Source organism: Pogoniulus pusillus, chromosome 23, assembly GCF_015220805.1.
Source record: "Pogoniulus pusillus isolate bPogPus1 chromosome 23, bPogPus1.pri, whole genome shotgun sequence".
NCBI classification, from domain to species: domain Eukaryota; kingdom Metazoa; phylum Chordata; class Aves; order Piciformes; family Lybiidae; genus Pogoniulus; species Pogoniulus pusillus.
Window position 1 is genome coordinate 2,464,986 of NC_087286.1, and position 18,805 is coordinate 2,483,790.

Sequence of the window (18,805 nt, forward strand, 5' to 3'; positions counted from 1 at the left end):
GTCCTAAACCAGGTAATTTTGCCATTCTTGGATATTTAATTTCACCAGTGTAGAACTTTTCACCCCCTGTTGCATGCACTTACCCCTCAATTTACTTATCACTTCTGAATCTAGCCAAGATTCTCAGTTCAACCTGACCAAATCCAAGCAGCCTGCAGAGTTCTAACCCACAGCTCGCCTGCTGAAAAGCACCTGTCTGACATTGTGGAGATCTTCAAAGACATCCACATCTTCAATGCTGGCTTTCCTCTCTTTAGAAGAATTTCCTACTTCCACTAACCACATCAGCACTCAAACCAGCACAGACACATCTATACACAAAGCTTTTTAGCCCTTACTACTGCATTTAAAATGGAAACGTTACAGCTCCATTTGCACTCACTTAAGAACTACCCAAAAGCTTCTCCTGTAAAGATCTGTATGCACCTGAGTGCTTTTCATTCTGCTTGAAGGAAATGCACTCATATTAATTCTTCTTATCATCTTCCTTGAGATGTTTACCCTTTTAAGGTGTAGTCTGGCAATTCTATGAATCCTGTGACTTGCATCTTGAGCTCACTTACAAGTACTGCGCTTCAAAACTGCTGAAGGAGGTAGCAGAGGGTAAGGATGTGTGAACATACATGTAGCTACTTGCTCAAGGTATAAGCTATACTTAGAAAGTAATTAAGTGTTTTTACAAAGTGAAATCTGAAAACTAATGACTCCAGACTATTTTAACTCACATTTTGTACAGAACAAACTCTTCTTCATGTGTTTTGCTTTCTAATCAACTCCCTTTTTCTCTGAGCTGTAATTTCGCTAGTAGCCTCACTCCTGTCCTCCTTGCACGGTGGAAAGGGAAGTTTCACTGTTTTCTCATTCCTGGTGTTTCTCAGGTGAACATGCTCATACCTTCTACATGCTACTCAGCTTTCTCTTCAGCACATCCAGGCCATATTTCCCTCATTTCAGTCAACACAGACCTTTGGCTAGCAAAAGAAGTCTAAAAATGCAGATTCAATTCCTCCCGCTGGCAGAGGAATTCTCATTGCACTTTACCTCTGCGTGAGCAGTTTCAATGTGAATTGTTGCAGTTCAACCTTTACCTCCACATGCATTCTAAGCCTCCATCATTTTAATTCCCTTTTCTGTCCTTTCCCCCACCAAATAGTTCCTCTGCTCTTTCTCTTCAGCTTTGCAGAATTCAAATATAACAAGGAAAATTCAAAACAAAACGGTCTGGACAAGGCAGGCAAGAAGTCAGCATCACCAGAAGTGAAATATTAGTGGAGAGCAGAAAGGTGAAAAGAGAGAAACATGTCTGTTCCTGCTGTTACTCCCCATACACCTGCATTTGCACTCTCCAAGTTCTGGGCAAGGGGAATAGTATTCTGAGGGGAATAGTGTTTCATGGCACCAGTGGAGCTTTTGAGAGTGCTGAGAAGCACCACGGCATGGGAAGGATGGCATTCTTGTGCTTGCCATGCTGCACTGAAACTCTGCACTTCATTACACAAAGGTGTAATCAGTGCTACCTGGTTTTAAAAGGAACACAGAAAATCACCTGTGTTGTGATTTTAAGAACACAGCAAAGCAATACAATTAGCAGAACCCAGTGAAAGCAGCACACTGCTCTTACACGCGGTGGCTTTTGAAGTGCTAAATGTTTGCGTCGATTAATTTGGCTTATTAGGTCAGCAGAATTAATAACCAGCAAAGTGGCTGAAAGCTGACACCTCTGAACTCAGCATGCATTAAATAGAGGTGAATTGGTTAGAAAAGAGTTCCAAATAATTATAGTTCTCCTCTTTTCTGAACTCTTTTTATGCCACTGAAAACCCTTTCAACTGACAGACAGAGAGGTACCAGTGAACACACACATCTCAACCTTTCCCGTGGCGAGGAAGGAGAACCAAAGCTAGAGGCAACTCAGCATCTGAACTTTCATGAGAAGTCCACTTTTTTAAAGTGTTTTACTCCTGGTTGCATATAAAATGTACATTGCCAACAGAGTGCATGGAAGAGCTAGCTTTAAACTGCAGTTGAGCAGATATGGATTCACCAGCAAAGCAATACAACTTTTCTGTAGCTCACAACACATTGTCCACGAGACAATCTATTGGGACAAACCTTCAGAAGCATGGAATTAAACCTTGGTTACAGACTTAGAGGACAGTAAAATAAGAAAGAAGCCTGACCTTCTGAAGTCCTCCATTCTCTTCCACCAAAGGAGGAAGCACACTGGTGCTGTTGGTAGTTGGTGGCTCGACATTGTAGTCACGAAAGCAGCAGAATAAGGTGCTAAAGATACTTCGACTCCTCTGCTTCTTCAAGCTGATATTACATTGGGACACTAGGGAGAAAAAAACAAAAGCAGCAGGAAAATCAATTGATGCAGCACAGAGATTTCCACAGCAAAATCATTACTTCAGAAGTCCTTCTCAAGTCTTATGATAACCTCACAGAGATTCTTCCACAAGAGCTGACCACAGAATTGTTTTGGTTGGAGAAGGTCTCTAAGATAACTGAGTTCAACCATCAGGCCAAGACCACTGCAGCCATTAAACAATGACCTGAAATGCCATGTCCACATGTTTCTTGAGCACCTCCAGGGATGGTGCCTCCACCTGAGCAGCCTGTTTTATTGCCTGACCAAACTGAGACCCACTTCCCTCCATTTCAACACACTTCTCCTGCCAAACTCACACCACACGGCGATATTTGCCTCTTACTAACCAACCTGCATCTCTGTGCAAAGGCCTTACCCTGCTAAGACACCACATTACCTAGAAATGTCCAAAGCAGCTACTGTAAGTCACACCAAATAACCTGCTGCTAAAATGTCTCTGGACTCAGGAAGCAAAGAGCTGTGCCCTACACTACAGGAGATGCACTACAGGAGCTGTGCCCTACACTACAAGAGATGCACTACAGGAGGTGTGCCCTACACTACAAGATTAATGGTAGAGAAGAAGCTCCACAGGAGCCAGCAGTGTGCACTTGCAGCCCAGAAAGCCAAGCAGAGCCTGGGCTGCAGCAGCAGAAGTGTGGCCAGAAGGGCCAGGGAGGGAATTCTCCCCCTCTGCTCTGCTCTGCTGAGACCCCACCTGGAGTACTGCATCCAGTTCTGGAGCCCCATTACAAGAGGGCTGTGGAGATGCTGGAGAGTGTCGAGAGCAGGGCCAGGAGGATGCTCAGAGGCTGCAGCAGCTCTGCTGTGAGCACAGACTGAAAGAGTTGGGGCTGTGCAGGCTGGAGCAGAGGAGGCTCCCAGGGGACCTTCTTGTGGCCTTCCAGGATCTGAAGGGGGCTACAAAAAAGCTGGGGAGGGACTTTTTGGGCTGTCAGGGAGTGCCAGGACTGGGGGGAATGGAGCACTTCAAGGCAAGGTTGGACGTGGCACTTGGTGCCATGGTCTAGCCTTGAGCTCTGTGGTAAAGGGTTGGACTTGATGATCTGTGAGGTCTCTTCCAACCCTAATGATACTGTGATACTGTGAAAGCTGGAGGTGAGGAGGAAGTTCCTGAGCAGGAGAGTGGTGAGAGGCTGGACTGGGTTGCCCAGGGAGGTGGTTGAGGCCCCATGGCTGGAGGTGTTTGAGGCCAGGCTGGCTGAGGCTGTGTGCAGCCTGCTCTAGGGTAGGGTGTCCCTGGGCATGGCAGGGAGGGGTTGGAACTGGCTGATCCTTGTGGTCCCTTCCAACCCTGACTGATTCTCTGATTCAATAAATACTTACTGCTGCCCAGGCATATTTTCTAGACAAATAACACAATTATGTGTGGAACATTTAATCTCCTGCAAGGGTCAAGAAAAGATCTGGGATGTTTCTTGGTTTCCTCTGTTGCTGTTTGACAATGCTGCTGGAGGACAAGAGACACAACACAGAGGTAGCACAGTGAACTGCAATGCTGACTGCAGGAACAAGTCTAGAGAGAGTAGGACTGGAGAAACAGGAGTCCCAGCCCTTCTGTTCAAGTTGATTATTGGGCTGCCAGGATAAAAAACCCTGAACTGCTTAAGAAATTACATACAGCTCAGTGAGACTGAGTGGAGCATTTCTAAAGACTCTTATTTGCAGGTTAAAGCAACAGTTTGGAATCATAGAATCAAGCAGGTTGGAAGAGACCTCCAAGCTCATCCAGTCCAACCTAGCACCCAGCCCTAAACAATCAACTAGACCAGGGGAGAAAGAAAACACACAGAAGCTATTTAGAGGTTTCCCCAAGACTCAAACTGCTCCCCCACCCCCAGAAGAAATCTTTAATACACACACACAGACCCCAAAACACACTAAGGTAAAATAAAGTAAACTAAGGTGAAATAAAGTTAAAGAGACCTGGAAAAAAGTTCTTCCATGGGTAAAGCAATGCTCAGTTTGATCACCAATTGTTAATGACCTTTTACTAAGCCCTCAGATGCTTCTAAACAATTATCAAACGCCCTCTAAATGTCCTGGCAGGGCACAAGTGCTGCCAGGAAGGTTTAACCCTGGCTCTCCTCATCCTGTCAGAGCAGGGTCCGGGAGCGAGTAGATGAACAAACAGTAAGGGTTTGGCCCCAGCAAAGCCTTGGGGGCTAGGGGGAGCTTAGCACCGGGTGCCAGGTGCCTTGTGCTGCCCTTACCCTGCCTGCGTGGTCAAAGGAGGCAGGAAACTTTGGATGCACTGGCAGGAACGATGGTGCTAGAGCCTACTGGCCAGCTGGGCTTCAAAACCCAGTACAGAAAGGGGGATGACCTGGAACCAGAGCGGAGTCTTTCTGTGTTCAGCCTTGCTACCGTCTGCCTTTAGCCTTTCCTACGCGAGCCTTTCAACACGGAGCCCTCCGATCCCTCCTCCTTTGCGGCTCCTTAGCAGGCGGCCACGCGTTCGCAGCGCACACCAGCGGCTTAGCAGCATCCCTGCCTCTGCCCGAAGCGTTTGTATTCTACCCCGGGATCATCATCATCATCGCCGGCTTCATAGAGCAACCAGCTTGGAAGAGACCTCCAAGCTCAGCCAGCCCAACCTAGCACCCAGCCCTGCCCAACCAACCAGACCATGGCACTAAGTGCCCCAGCCAGGCTTGGCTTCAACACCTCCAGCCACAGACACTCCACCACCTCCCTGGGCAGCCCATTCCAATGCCAATCACTCTCTCTGACAACAACTTCCTCCTCACATCCAGCCTGAACCTGCCCTGGCACAGCTTCAGACTGTGTCCCCTTCTTCTTTTGCTGGTTGCCTGGCAGCAGAGCCCAACCCCACCTGGCCACAGCCTCCCTGCAGGCAGCTGCAGGCAGCAATGAGCTCTGCCCTGAGCCTCCTCTGCTGCAGGCTGCACACCCCCAGCTCCCTCAGCCTCTCCTCACAGGGCTCTGCTCCAGGCCCCTCCCCAGCCTTGCTGCCCTTCTCTCAACACCTTCCAGCACCTCAACATCTCTCTTGAATTCAGGAGCCCAGAACTGGACACAGCACTCCAGGGGTGGCCTGAGCAGTGCTGAGCACAGGGGCAGAAGAACCTCCCTTGTCCTGCTGACCACACTGCTCCTGAGCCAGCCCAGGATGCCATTGGCTCTGCTGCCCACCTGGGCACTGCTGCCTCCTCTTCAGCTCCTCTCTCCCACCACCCCCAGCTCCCTCTCTGCCTGGCTGCTCTCAGCCACTCTGGCCCCAGCCTGTAGTGCTGCTTGGGGTTGTTGTGGCCCAAGTGTAGAACCCTGCACTTGGCCTTGTTCACTCTCATCCCATTAGCCTGTTTCCTAACCCCATACTGGCTGGGCCTGATCCCTTGGCCATCCTGTAGGTGCTGTGTGGTTGCACTCAAGATGACCTGTTCCATGTCCTTGCCTGGCACTGAGGTCAGGCTGACAGCTCTGTACTTTTCTGGCTCCTCCTTCCAGCCCTTCCTGTGGATGGGATCACATTGGCAGCTTCCAGTCTCTGGGGACCTCTGCAGTGAGCCAGGAGTGCTGATAAATGATGGAGAGTGGCTTGGCCAGCTCAGCTGCCAGTGTGAAAGCATCTTTCATACAGGAGTCTTACTCAGGGACCAAAGGCATCACAAGTATATGCTGGAGTGAATGCCCAGGCCCCACAGGCAGTAGTTTGAACGTTCCCTGTTCTCATCTTGCTGTTTTCCAAGTTCTGATTGTTTAAACTGTTTAATTCTGAGCAACTGCTCTTTGTACACAGAAAAAACCCTGAAGAACCTCAGGGAATTTTCCCAAGTTCAGAATATCAATAATAAAATTACTGCTCATGCAGAAATTAACAGTCAGAATTCAGAGCAGGTGATTAATCTCCAACACAGTGTGCCAGAGCCTGGCCTCTCCCCTCCTGTGCTGCCTTACCTTCAGCAGCACTATCCTGCCCTCTCCACTGGGCAGCAGAGGATTTTGGACCACAGGTATTAATGGTTTCCTTCTCAGGGTCAGCAAATGATTTAGAACACATGGACACAAGCCTCAACAAGTGATGTCTGTACTCTTTCTCTTCCCCTTCCCCCCCTCCCCATCTCTGCAGCAGCACATCTAAATGAGGCAGACTTCCACAGGTGGGTTAGCTGGGCACAGAGCACACAGGGTTAACCGTTCTGGGGGCAGTGACCTTCAGTCTGACTCCAGGTGGCCTTGACCCCACCCCAGGGTTGGGTCTGAACCCCACCAGAGGGTGGTTAGCCCACTCCCCCTGCCTGCCTAAAGCTCCAGCAAAGCAGGAAGACACACGGTTCCTCCCCCTCCCTCTCCCTCCACCTCCCCCCCTCTCTCCCTCTCCCTTTCCCCCCCTCTTCTCCCTCTCCACCCTCTCCTTCTGTCCCCCCTCTCCACTCCGCTCTCTCCCCCATCTCTCTCCCCACTCTGCTCCCTCCCTCCCCCTCTCCCTCTCTCCCCCCTCTTCCCTCCCTCCCCTGCTCTCTCTCCCCCATCTGTCTTCCCCCCTTCTCTCCCCCCCTCCCTCTCCCTCCCCCTCTCCCTTTTACCCTCCCCCTCTCCCCCCCTCCCTCTGCCCACCTCCCTCTCCCCTCTCTCTCCTCCCCCCTCTCTCTCTCCTCCCCTCTCTCTCCTCCCCTCTCTCTCCTCCCCTCTCTCTCCTCCCCTCTTTCTCTCCTCCCCCCCTCTCTCTCTCTCCTCTCCCCTCCTCTCCTCCCCTCTCTTTCTCCTTCCCTCTCTCCTCCCTCCTTTCTCTCCCCCTCTCCTCCCCCCTCTCTCTCCCTCTCCCTCTCCCCCCCTCTTCTCCTTCCCTCTCTTTCCCTCTCTCTCCTTCCCTCTCTCTCCTACCCCCTCTCTCTCCTCCCCCTTCTTTCTCCTCCCCCCTCTCTCTCCTCCCCTCTCTCTCCTACCCCCTCTCTCTCCTCCCCCTTCTTTCTCCTCCCCCCTCTCTCTCCTCCCCTCTCTCTCTCCTCCCCCTCTCTCTCCCCAACTCTCTCCCCCTCTCTCTCTCTCCTCCCCCTCTTTCTCCTCCTCTCCCCTTCTCTCTCTCTCTCCCCTTCTCTCTCTCTCTCCCCTTCTCTCTCTCTCTCCCCTTCTCTCTCTCTCTCCTTCTCTCTCTCTCCCTCTCTTTTCCTGCCATAGTTTCACCACATGGCCATCATCACCACGAGGCAGACAAAACCCTTTGCCATCAAATCTGGTTGTGTATTTAAATGCTTTGGATCTTGTTTCCCTTCCCTACACCTTTGTAACTTCCCTACCTCATCTACCTCTTATTTATTGTTAAATTTCTCTTCTTTTAACTTCCAAATCACAGTGAGATTATTTGTTTGGCTCTGCTTTACCTTTCCTCTCTCTCCACCTAATTCCTTTTCTTTTGGGAAAGAAGGGGGAAGAGGGAAGGGCATCCTATAAATTGTTACTGGTTCTATCAACTATATTTGAGTCTCTGGGAATTTAAATTAGAACTGAGACACAAAGGAACCAGATGAAGTGCAACAAGAGAGAGTGATTGGCATTGGAATGGGCTGCCCAGGGAGGTGGTGGAGTTACCATCCCTGGAGGTGCTGAAGCCAAGCCTGGCTGGGGCACTTAGTGCCATGGTCTGGTTGCTTGGGCAGGGCTGGGTGCTAGGTTGGGCTGGCTGAGCTTGGAGCTCTCTTCCAACCTGCTTGATTCTATGATTCTACGAAGGCCAAGTGCAAAGTACTGCACCTGGGGAGGAATAATAAACTCCACCAGTACAGGCTGGGAGGTGACTGCTGGAGAGCAGCCCTGTGGAGAGGAACCTGGGGGTCCTGGTGGCTAACGAGTTACCCATGGCACAGCAATGTGCCCTGGGGGCCAAGAAGGCCAATGGGATCCTGGGGTGTATTGGGAAGAGTGTGTCCAGCAGATCAAGGGAGGTTCTCCTTCCCCTCTACTCTGTCCTGCTGAGACCTCATCTTGAATACTGTGTTCAGTTTTGGGCTCCCCACTTGAAGAGGGACAGGGATCTGCTGGAGAGGGTCCAGGATGATGAGGGGACAGGAGGGCACTGCCTGATGAGGAGAGGCTGAGGGACCTGGGGCTGCTTAGTCTGGAGAAGAGAAGACTGAGAGGGGATCTAATAAATGATTATAAACATCTGAGGGCTGGGGGTCAGGAGTGGGGGGACAGGCTCTGCTCACTGCTCCTGGGATAGGACAAGCAGCAATGGATGGAAGCTGCAGCACAGGAGGTTCCAGCTCAACAAAAGGGGGAACTTCCTTACTGTCAGGCTTCCAGAGCCCTGGCACAGGCTGCCCAGAGAGGTTGTGGAGTCTCCTCTGGAGCCTTTCAAGGCCGGTCTGGATGTGTTCCTTTGTGCCCTGTGCTAGATTGTGTGGTCCTGCTCTAGCAGGGGGTTGGCCTGGATGAACTCTTTGGGTCCTTTCCAACCCCTAACATCCTGTGCTCCTGTGATCATGCTGAGTGAAGAGGATGGAAGCTGTAGCAGCAAGCACATCCATGGCCATCCACACACTACACAGAGTACTTACATTCAGCATTAGAAGGAACAGAAGACTCCTCCCCCCCAATCCCAAAGCTAGAGGAGCAAGTGAAATTCTTGGCATCACTGTGTAACTCCTCATCTTCTCTCTTCTTACTAAGGAGCTACAGACATCGACCTTCCTCCAGATAGTCCAAGCATGTCAAGTGCAATCAAGGCAACTGGCAACAGAATCATCACAGAATCATCCAGGTTGGAAGAGACCTCTGAGGTCAGCCAGCTCAACCCAGCACCCAGCCCAAATAAAACCAAGGCAATCATTAATACACAAAGAAAAACAATATCAGTGAAAGATGAGTTGTGCAGGAAACAGAGCCAGCCCTTCCTGGGAGACTCTGGGGATGCTATTGTGCTCTGAAGTCAGAGGTGAGCAGGTAGACAGGTGTGCTGTGACAAGAAAGCATATCTTGAGTCAATTTCCCAGTACATTCTGAAAGCAAACACCGATCTTCTGATTTGGCAGAGTCAGCCTAAGCCAGGCATCAATATTTTCTCCTCTCAAAGCCATTGCAAGGTGTCCAACAGATAGTTTTCTGTCCTCCATACAGCACATGTTTGCCATATGTTCTTCTGCCTTAAGGGAGAGAGAGCAAGGCTCAGGTTCAGGCATTAATTGCTGTTCAGAGGAAAGCACACCAGCATCAGAAACTACATTGGCTTGATGAACCTTCATCATTTAAACGTTGCTGAGCTAACAGAACCAGGGCAGAACTCTGCACAGACTGGTGTGTGCCTGTGTACTCCAGGAGATGTTTCAGTGCTTTGAAGGCATTTGTAACCCTAACCCAGCTAAACACTGCTCTTCAACGCTCCAGCTGAAGAGAAACCCAATGTCAAACTCTTACCACGGGTGGTATAAGTTACAGTAACAGACTTAGTATTGAAATGTCACATTCTGTTTGCAACAGATCTGTGGGAACACCACCTGAGAAATCCCCAAAGGATACCTGTGCAGCTAGGAAGGAGCTCTTCAAAGAAGAAAATTCATATCACAGGCACAAACAGGTTTGTTGCAGTATCATCCAGACAAGAGGAACCCCTTCCTGACTGCAATCATAGAATCAGCCAGGTTGGAGGAGACCTCCAAGCTCAGCCAGTCCAACCTAGCACCCAGCCCTGCCCAACCAACCAGACCATGGCACTAAGTGCCCCAGCCAGGCTTGGCTTCAACACCTCCAGCCACAGAGACTCCACCACCTCCCTGGGCAGCCCATTCCAATGCCAATCACTCTCTCTGACAACAACTTCCTCCTAACATCCAGCCTAGACCTCCCCTGGCACAGCTTGAGACTGTGTCCCCTTGTTCTGTTGCTGGGTGCCTGGCAGCAGAGCCCAACCCCATCTGGCTACAGCCTCCCTGCAGGCAGCTGCAGACAGCAATGAGCTCTGTCCTGAGCCTCCTCTGCTGCAGGCTGCACACCCCCAGCTCCCTCAGCCTCTCCTCACAGGGCTCTGCTCCAGGACCCTCCCCAGACTTGCTGCCCTTCTCTCAACACCTTCCAGCACCTCAACATCTCTCTTGAATTCAGGAGCCCAGAACTGGACACAGCACTCAAGGGGTGGCCTGAGCAGTGCTGAGCACAGGGGCACAAGAACCTCCCTTGTCCTGCTGCCCACACTGCTCCTGAGCCAGCCCAGGATGCCATTGGCTCTGCTGCCCACCTTGGCACTGCTGCCTCAGCTTCAGCCTACTCTCTAACAGTACCCCCAGCTCCCTCTCTGCCTGGCTGCTCTCAGCCACTCTGGCCCCAGCCTGTAGTGCTGCTTGGGGTTGTTGTGGCCAAAGTGCAGAACCCTGCCCTTGGCCTTGTTCAGTCTCACCCCATTGGCCTCTGCCCACCCATCCAGCCTGGCCAGGTCCCTCTGCAGGGCTCTCCTACCCTTCAACAGCTCCACAACTGCTCCTAGCTTGGTGTCATCTGCAAACTTACTGGTGCTGGACTCAACCCCCTTGTCCAGATCTTCACTAAAGATATTGACCAGGACTGTGCCCAGCACTGATCCCTGGGGCACACCACTAATGCTAGCTGCCAGCTGGATGTGGCACCATTCACCACCACTCTCTGGGCCCAGCCCTCTAGCCAGTTCTTGACCCAGCACAGAGTGAATCTGTCCAAGCCATGAGCTGCCAGCTGTGCCAGGAGCTTCTTGTAGCAGACTGTGTCAAAGGCTTTGCTGAAGTCCAGGCACATCCTGGACTACATCCACAGCCTGCCCCACATGTACCAGGCAGGAAATCCCCAAAGGATACCTGTGCAGCTAGGAAGGAGCTTTCCAAAGAAGAAAGCTCTCATTATAAGGACAAACAAGTTTGTTGCAGTATCATCCAGACAAGAGTAACTCCTTCCTGACCTTAAATGCTGAACTATGCTGGAGCACACCTCCAGGGATGGTGATTCCACCACCACCCTGGGCAGCCCACTCCCAATGCCAATCACTCTCTCTGCCAACAACCTATCCCTAACATCCAGCCTAGACCTCACCTGGCACAACTTGACACTCTGTCTCCTTGTTCTGTTGCTGCTTGCCTGGGAGAAGAGATCTAGCTGAAGATGTCCCTGATGACTGCAGGGAGGTTGGACTACATGATCCTTAAAGATTCCTTCCACTCCAAACCTATGTAGGATTCTATGAAATTCCTGCAATCACATAAGCTTAAATGGAAGAGCCACAACCACCCTGGGTGGTCATGCAATGGGAATAGGAAGAAAAGAAACAAACAACGACCCCCACATATTACAGACTCATATCAGAGATCAACACAAAAGCATGCTAATGGAAGTCATCCTCAGCATGTCTTCCAACCTCCTTTCACTCAGTCTCAAGTACTGCTGGAAGAATTATAGGCTGGATGTTAGGAGGAAGTTGTTGGCAGAGAGAGTGATTGGCATTGGAATGGGCTGCCCAGGGAGGTGGTGGAGTCACCATTCCTGGAGGTGTCATGGTCTGGCTGACTGGCTAGGGCTGGGTGCTAGGTTGGACTGGATGATCTTGGAGGTCTCTTCCAACCTGGCTGATTCTATGATTCAGACTATCCTTTGGAGGCAGAAGAGTCACACTGCTCTTCTCACCCCAGTACAGCTCCAACAACAGCACAACTTGCACAATAAAGAAAAAAAAAACCTTTCCCTTTTGCACAGTTTTCTAAGAAAGTTTAGTTCAGGGCTCCTGGCATGGAATTTTGCTGCAGCTGTGTGGAAGTACAAAACCAGGCTGCCGTGTAGCTATCAGGCAGTAGAGCCCTCTCTGCTGCAGCAGGAAGCCACAGTGGGATGGGATGACTGGAAGGCTCCTAATTCAGCCCATGCCTCTGCAGTGCAAGCTCATTACTGCTGAATTCTCCTAATTAAATGAAGGCATGAGCCAGCTCCCCCCAATAATATAAACTGGCTAATGAAGAGATTTTCCCTGCACTTAGAGATGAACTTGCTAAATGCAATAAACCCAACAGCTGTGCGCTGGGGGCTCGCCGCTAACGAGTTTGTTTAGAACACAAAATGGGAAGACCCAAATCAGAGTGAAGTGGTATTAAACAAAGCCTTTCTTTGAAATTCAGACACGATTAGGGATGCAGCATTGCTCAGCCTTCTTAAGAGGCTGCATCTGATCCTATTAGAAAAATACTGCTTTGTATCCTACATGACTCAAGATAGAGACAGTTGAGTAGCAGCAAGCCATTAAATGCGTTTATGAAGCTCCTCATTTTCTGGTGTACTGACCAGGATGGAAGTTATTTTGCAATGCTTGGTGCCAAACCTTAACTATAGAATCATGGAATCAACCAGGTTGGAAGAGATCTCCAAGATCATCCAGTCCAACCTGCAGTCCAGAAATGCATCCAGTTCTGGAGCCTCTGGGACAAGAGGGATGTGGAGATGCTGGAGAGTGTCGAGAGCAGGGCCAGGAGGATGCTCAGAGGCTGCAGCAGCTCTGCTGTGAGCACAGACTGAAAGAGTTGGGGCTGTGCAGGCTGGAGCAGAGGAGGCTCCCAGGGGACCTTCTTGTGGCCTGCCAGGAGCTGAAGGGGGCTACAAAAAAGCTGAGGAAGGACTTTTGAGGCTGTGAGGGAGTGACAGGAGTGGGGGGAATGGAGCAGAGCTGGAGGTGGGGAGAGTGAGGCTGGAGGTGAGGAGGAAGCTGTTGAGCAGGAGAGTGGTGAGAGGCTGGAATGGGTTGCCCAGGGAGGTGGTTGAGGCCCCATGGCTGAAGGTGTTTGAGGCCAGGCTGGCTGAGGCTGTGTGCAGCCTGCTCTAGGGTAGGGTGTCCCTGGGCATGGCAGGGGGGTTGGAACTGTCTGATCCTTGTGGTCCCTTCCAATCCTGAGTGATTCTATAATTCTATAACCTATCACCCAGCTGAGCCTCTCCTTCTCCAGGCTAAACAAATCTACATGTGACACCCAGAAAACTCTGGTTTTAAACACCAGCTGCATTTTATCATTGAAAGGTTTCATCTTCCATGTAAGCTGTGCAAAAAATACAGCAGTAACTTAAACTGCCACATACCTGGAACTGCCCACAACTGGTTTAATCTCCAAGCACATACTGAATCACATTGCTCTATTTATATTCAGCATGATATCACAGTATCACCAAGGTTGGAAGAGACCTCATAGATCATCAAGTCCAACCCTTTACCACAGAGCTCAAGGCCAGACCATGGCACCAAGTACCCCAGAATGATCTTCATTTCAAAACTGGCAAAATCTCTCCTCCCAAAAACATAATTAAATGATCTTAAGGTTTGATTTTTCCACTCAAACTATTTCTTTGAAGGGAGAGATCCTAGATCAGTGTAGTAAAATAAATAAAACCCCTTTTTCCTAAACATTTAACTCTCCTTTCCCCACCAAATCCCTTCCTGCATTAGCAGTCTGCTTTGGGTGGAGCTGATTGCAAGGTTAGAGGTCAGGAAAGAAAAGCTGAAACAGGTGAAAGAGGTGGAGACATGGGGGAACACAACCAAGTAACTGATTCTCTACTTTTGAGAGTATCCCTTCTTTATCTTACTTTATCTTTTTAAAGTAGGTCACTGCACTTGGATCTGAAAAAAGAAAAATGACACTGTGATTTATGAACTTTAATGAATTTTAGGAAACACTGAATGTTATTCTTCATAGATCATCATCATAGAATCAAGCAGGTTGGAAGAGACCTCCAAGATCATCCAGCCCAACCTAGCACCCAGCCCTATCCAGTCAACCAGACCATGGCACTCAGTGCCCCAGCCAGGCTTGGCTTCAACACCTCCAGGGATGGTGCCTCCACCACCTCCCTGGGCAGCCCATTCCAATGCCAATCACTCTCTCTGACAACAACTTCCTAACAACATCCAGCCTATACTTTCCCCTGGCACAGCTTGAGGCTGTGTCCCCTTGTTTTGTTGCTGCTTGCCTGGCAGCAGAGCCCAACCCTCACCTGGCTACAGCCTCCCTGCAGGCAGCTGCAGAGAGCAATGAGGTCTGCCCTGAGCCTCCTCTGCTGCAGGCTGCACACCCCCAGCTCCCTCAGCCTCTCCTCACAGGGCTCTGCTCCAGGCCCCTCCCCAGCCTTGCTGCCCTTCTCTCAACACCTTCCAGCACCTCAACATCTCTCTTGACTTGAGGAGCCCAGAACTGGACACAGCACTCAAGGTGTGGCCTGACCAGTGCTGAGTACAGGGGAAGAATAACCTCCCTTGTCCTACTGGAACCTCCCTTGTCCTACTGGGACATCTTAACTCATCCCATGATGTTCTGGAAAACAAGTTCAGAGGTTGCACCTGTAGACTAAGATCAAACAACTATGGAAGCACAGCTGATCTCATTCAGAGAGAAGTTATCTAGTGGGTATCAGAAGAGTTTGCTTTCCATACCTGTGAAAGTCCTATGAAAGTACACTTTCATGTAGGACAAAAGGATAAAGAACACCAGGATGAATATTCATTCAAGCCAGCTAAAGCTGCACAAAGAAAAAAACCCATCTCTACCTAACCAAACAAGGCTTTGGAAATATTTTTGTTGCAACAACTTCAAGGAAAGCAACAAAAAAAAAAATCTTGTTTTGCCCTACATAAATTATTTATCACAGTCTTCAGATCTGGGTGGATTAAATACCTGCCCTTAGTTATTGGATGCTCATTTTCTAAGGATCTGAAGTAGGGAAATTCTGAAGTCACTTTTAAATGCTTGACTGGGAACTCAGCACTGCTCCCTCTGTGCAATGCATCTCTCCAGTGCATCCTGAAGTATAGCTAGTAAATGTGAAAAGCAGCAACTCTACACAGCAGCCTCCTAACAGACAAAGAAGGTCAAGAAAACAATGAAAAGGCTCAAAATGGCACAAAACCCCAATGGGTCCCAAGGCAAATTCCCAAACCATACAGTAGAGTGTATGCTTCAGCCTGCACCCCAAGGTTTGGTCGGACATACATATACATGACAGCTTAACTTTCACATCACATGTGTCAGCTTAGAACCATAGAATCATAGAATCAACCAGGTTGGAAGAGACCTCCAAGCTCATCCAGCCCAACCTAGCACCCAGCCCTATCCAGTCAACCAGGCCATGGCACTAAGTGCCTCAGCCAGGCTTGGCTTCAACACCTCCAGGCACAGCCACTCCACCACCTCCCTGGGCAGCCCATTCCAATGCCAATCACTCTCTCTGACAACAACTTCCTAACAACATCCAGCCTAGACCTGCCCTGGCACAGCTTGAGGCTGTGTCCCCTTCTTCTGTTGCTGCTTGCCTGGCAGCAGAGCCCAACCCCACCTGGCTACAGCCTCCCTTCAGGTAGCTGTAGACAGCAATGAGGTCTGCCTTGAGCCTTCTCTTCTCTAGGCTGCACACCCCCAGCTCCCTCAGCCTCTCCTCATAGGATTTGTGCTCCAGGCCCCTCACCAGCTTTGTTGCCCTCCTCTGGACACCTCCCAGCACCTCAACATCTCTCTTGAATTGAGGGGCCCAGAACTGGACACAGCACTCAAGGTGTGGCCTGACCAGTGCCGAGTACTGGGGAAGAATAACCTCCCTTGTCCTACTGGCCACACTGCTCCTGATGCAGGCCAGGATGCCACTGGCTCTCTTGGCCACCTGGGCACACTGCTGGCTCATCTTCAGCTTACTATCTATCAGTACCCCCAGGTCCCTTTCCTCCTGGCTGCTTCTCATACAAGCCACGATTTAAACAGCAGTGTTGGCTTTCAGTCTTGCAATATTCACAGTGTTAGGAGGGTTGCTACCAAGAAACACTATTTTAAAGGAAAAGCATCAATAATTACCAACTCTGCCTTTATTCAGCCTGCAGACAGAAGGCAGATCCACTGCTGCAGGGACATCCACATTTCATGATGAAGATGTAAAGTTTTAACAACCTAACTCACTGAACTACATTCACAATGAACAGTCCAGATCTTGGCTGCTTCATTTCCTCCTTCAGTGCCTGAGAAGCTAACAGGGCCACACTGAGACCACTTTCAATTCTGAGAAGCAGCACATGTAAATCTGTATCTCCAAAGGACTGGGAAGTAGGTCTCCTTGTGATCCAGGAAGGAACTAATTAACATGGAGCACTTTCTTTTTTGTGCCTGGCTGCCTGGCCACTGGAACAGGAGATGGATGAGAATACAAAAGAGAAGTTCCAGCAGCACTCCAGCAGTTCATCCAGCTAGATGAGCCAGGGAGCTACTGTACCTTTGCCTTCTATATTAAGAGCTGGACAGTGCATAATCAGGAGCTGAATGTACCCATCCAGCTTTGCTTGGGTTATCTTTTGAGCCAGAGAACAGCCTGAGCTGGCTCACTGCCTGTCCTACACTGGCACCCATCCACCTGGTCAACACGTGGCATCCTACAAGACAGTATCAAGGATCCATAATGGGGTGAACTGGTCTTCAAGACTATCACACACACACAGTATCACCAAGGTTGGAAGAGACCTCATAGATCATCAAGTCCAACCCTTTACCACAGAGCTCAAGGCCAGACCATGGCACCAAGTGCCACGTCCAGTCCTGCCTTGAACAGCTCCAGGGACAGCGACTCCACCACCTCCCCGGGCAGCCCATTCCAGTGCCCAATGACTCTCTCAGGGAAGAACTTTCTCCTCACCTCCAGCCTAAACTTCCCCTGGCACAGCCTGAGGCTGTGTCCTCTCGTTCTGGTGCTGGCCACCTGAGAGAAGAGAGCAACCTCCTCCTGGCCACAACCTCCCCTCAGGTAGTTGTAGACAGCAATGAGGTCTGCCCTGAGCCTCCTCTTCTCCAGGCTAACCAATCCCAGCTCCCTCAGCCTCTCCTCGTAGGGCTGTGCTCAAGGCCTCTCCCCAGCCTCGTTGCCCTTCTCTGGACATGCTCAAGCATCTCAATGTCCCTCCTAAACTGGGGGGCCCAGAACTGAACACAGCACTCAAGGTGTGGTCTAAGCAGTGCAGAGTACAGGGGCAGAATGACCTCCCTGCTCCTGCTGGCCACACCATTCCTGATGCAGGCCAGGATGCCACTGGCTCTCTTGGCCACCTGGGCACACGCAACTCCTTTTGCTGTAAGCCTAAGGAGCTGCTGAACACACTAAAAAGGGTGCTCCAAGGGTGCAGAGCATTTTTAGGTGCATATGCATATATGCACACTTATATGAATGGATGCTCTGTTCACAGCCAAACCTTCTCTCCTAGTATTTGCTGCTTTGAGAAAAGCCACAGCACTTTATACATTCCTGAGGACTCTATGGATATAAATTCTCCAAACACACATCTGATTGAAGAAAAAAAAAACCAAACCACAACAGCACAACAAAATTAGTAGACAAAGCAAGTGACTATTTGGACTCCACAGTCACTCTCCCATCCGCTGGAATGGTAACAGATCTGCCACATGTTACAAAGGACCAAAAAGATAAGCCAAAAGAAATAGAATCACAAAATCATAGAATCAAGCAGGTTGGAAGAGACCTCCAAGCTCAGCCAGTCCAACCTAGCACCCAGCCCTATCCAGTCAACTAGACCATGGCACTAAGTGCCTCAGCCAGGCTTTTCTTGAAGACCTCAAGGGATGGTGTCTCCACCACCTCCCTAGGCAGCCCATTCCAATGCCAATCACTCTCTCTGACAACAACTTCCTAACAACATCCAGCCTAGACCTGCCCTGGCACAAATTGAGACTCTGTCCCCTTGTTCTATTGGTGGTTGCCTGGGAGAAGAGCCCAACCCCCAACATCTCATTTTTTTCACTCTACACACAAAGCAAGGTTGCAGCACTGGAGTTTACTTTAGTTTTTGGCAGAAGTGATCAAACTTAAAGGTTTTTTACTTTATCCTTTACGTAAAATTCATGCAAAGCAGAAGTGCTTCAAACCAGTTTCCACTCAAAGTAAAGTAAGGCAACAACAGCTGGATGGCAAACGAAGCTATCTGAAATATGGAGACAGTGTTATGGAGATATATTATCACAGAATCATAGAATCAACCAGGTTGGAAGAGTCCTCCAAGATCATCCAGTCCAACTTAGCACCCAGCCCTAGCCAGTCAACCAGACCATGGCCCCGAGTGCCTTGCACCCAGCCCTATCCAATCAACCAGACCATGGCACCAAGTGCCTCATCCAGGCTTTTCTTGAAGACCCCCAGGGATGGTGACTCCACCACCTCCCTGGGCAGCCCATTCCAATGCCAATCACTCTCTCTGGGAAGAACTTCCAATAAACAACTTTCTGAAGTGACATTAGAGCCTCCTTGCTCTCCTGAAAGGAAGTTGTAGTGAGCTGGGGGTTGATCTCTTCTGCCTGGTATCAGCTAATAGAATGAGAGGAAATGGCCTAAAGTTGTGCCAGGGGAGGTTTAGGTTGGATATTAGGAAAAATGTAGTTACTGAAGGAGTAGTCAGGCACTGGAATAGGTTGCCCAGGA

At 50.0% G+C, this 18,805-nt stretch overlaps 1 protein-coding gene across 4 annotated transcripts in view; it reads right to left on the reverse strand.

Annotated features, from left to right (window-relative positions):
- Positions 1 to 18,805, reverse strand: part of CTDSPL (CTD small phosphatase like) — a 121,417-nt gene that overhangs the window by 42,213 nt on the left and 60,399 nt on the right. For all 4 annotated transcript variants that reach the window (XM_064162358.1, XM_064162357.1, XM_064162359.1 and 1 more), the window contains exon 2: positions 2,181 to 2,335. In XM_064162358.1, coding sequence (XP_064018428.1) covers positions 2,181 to 2,335 — 155 coding nt within the window. The remainder of the gene's footprint in view (positions 1 to 2,180; positions 2,336 to 18,805) is intronic.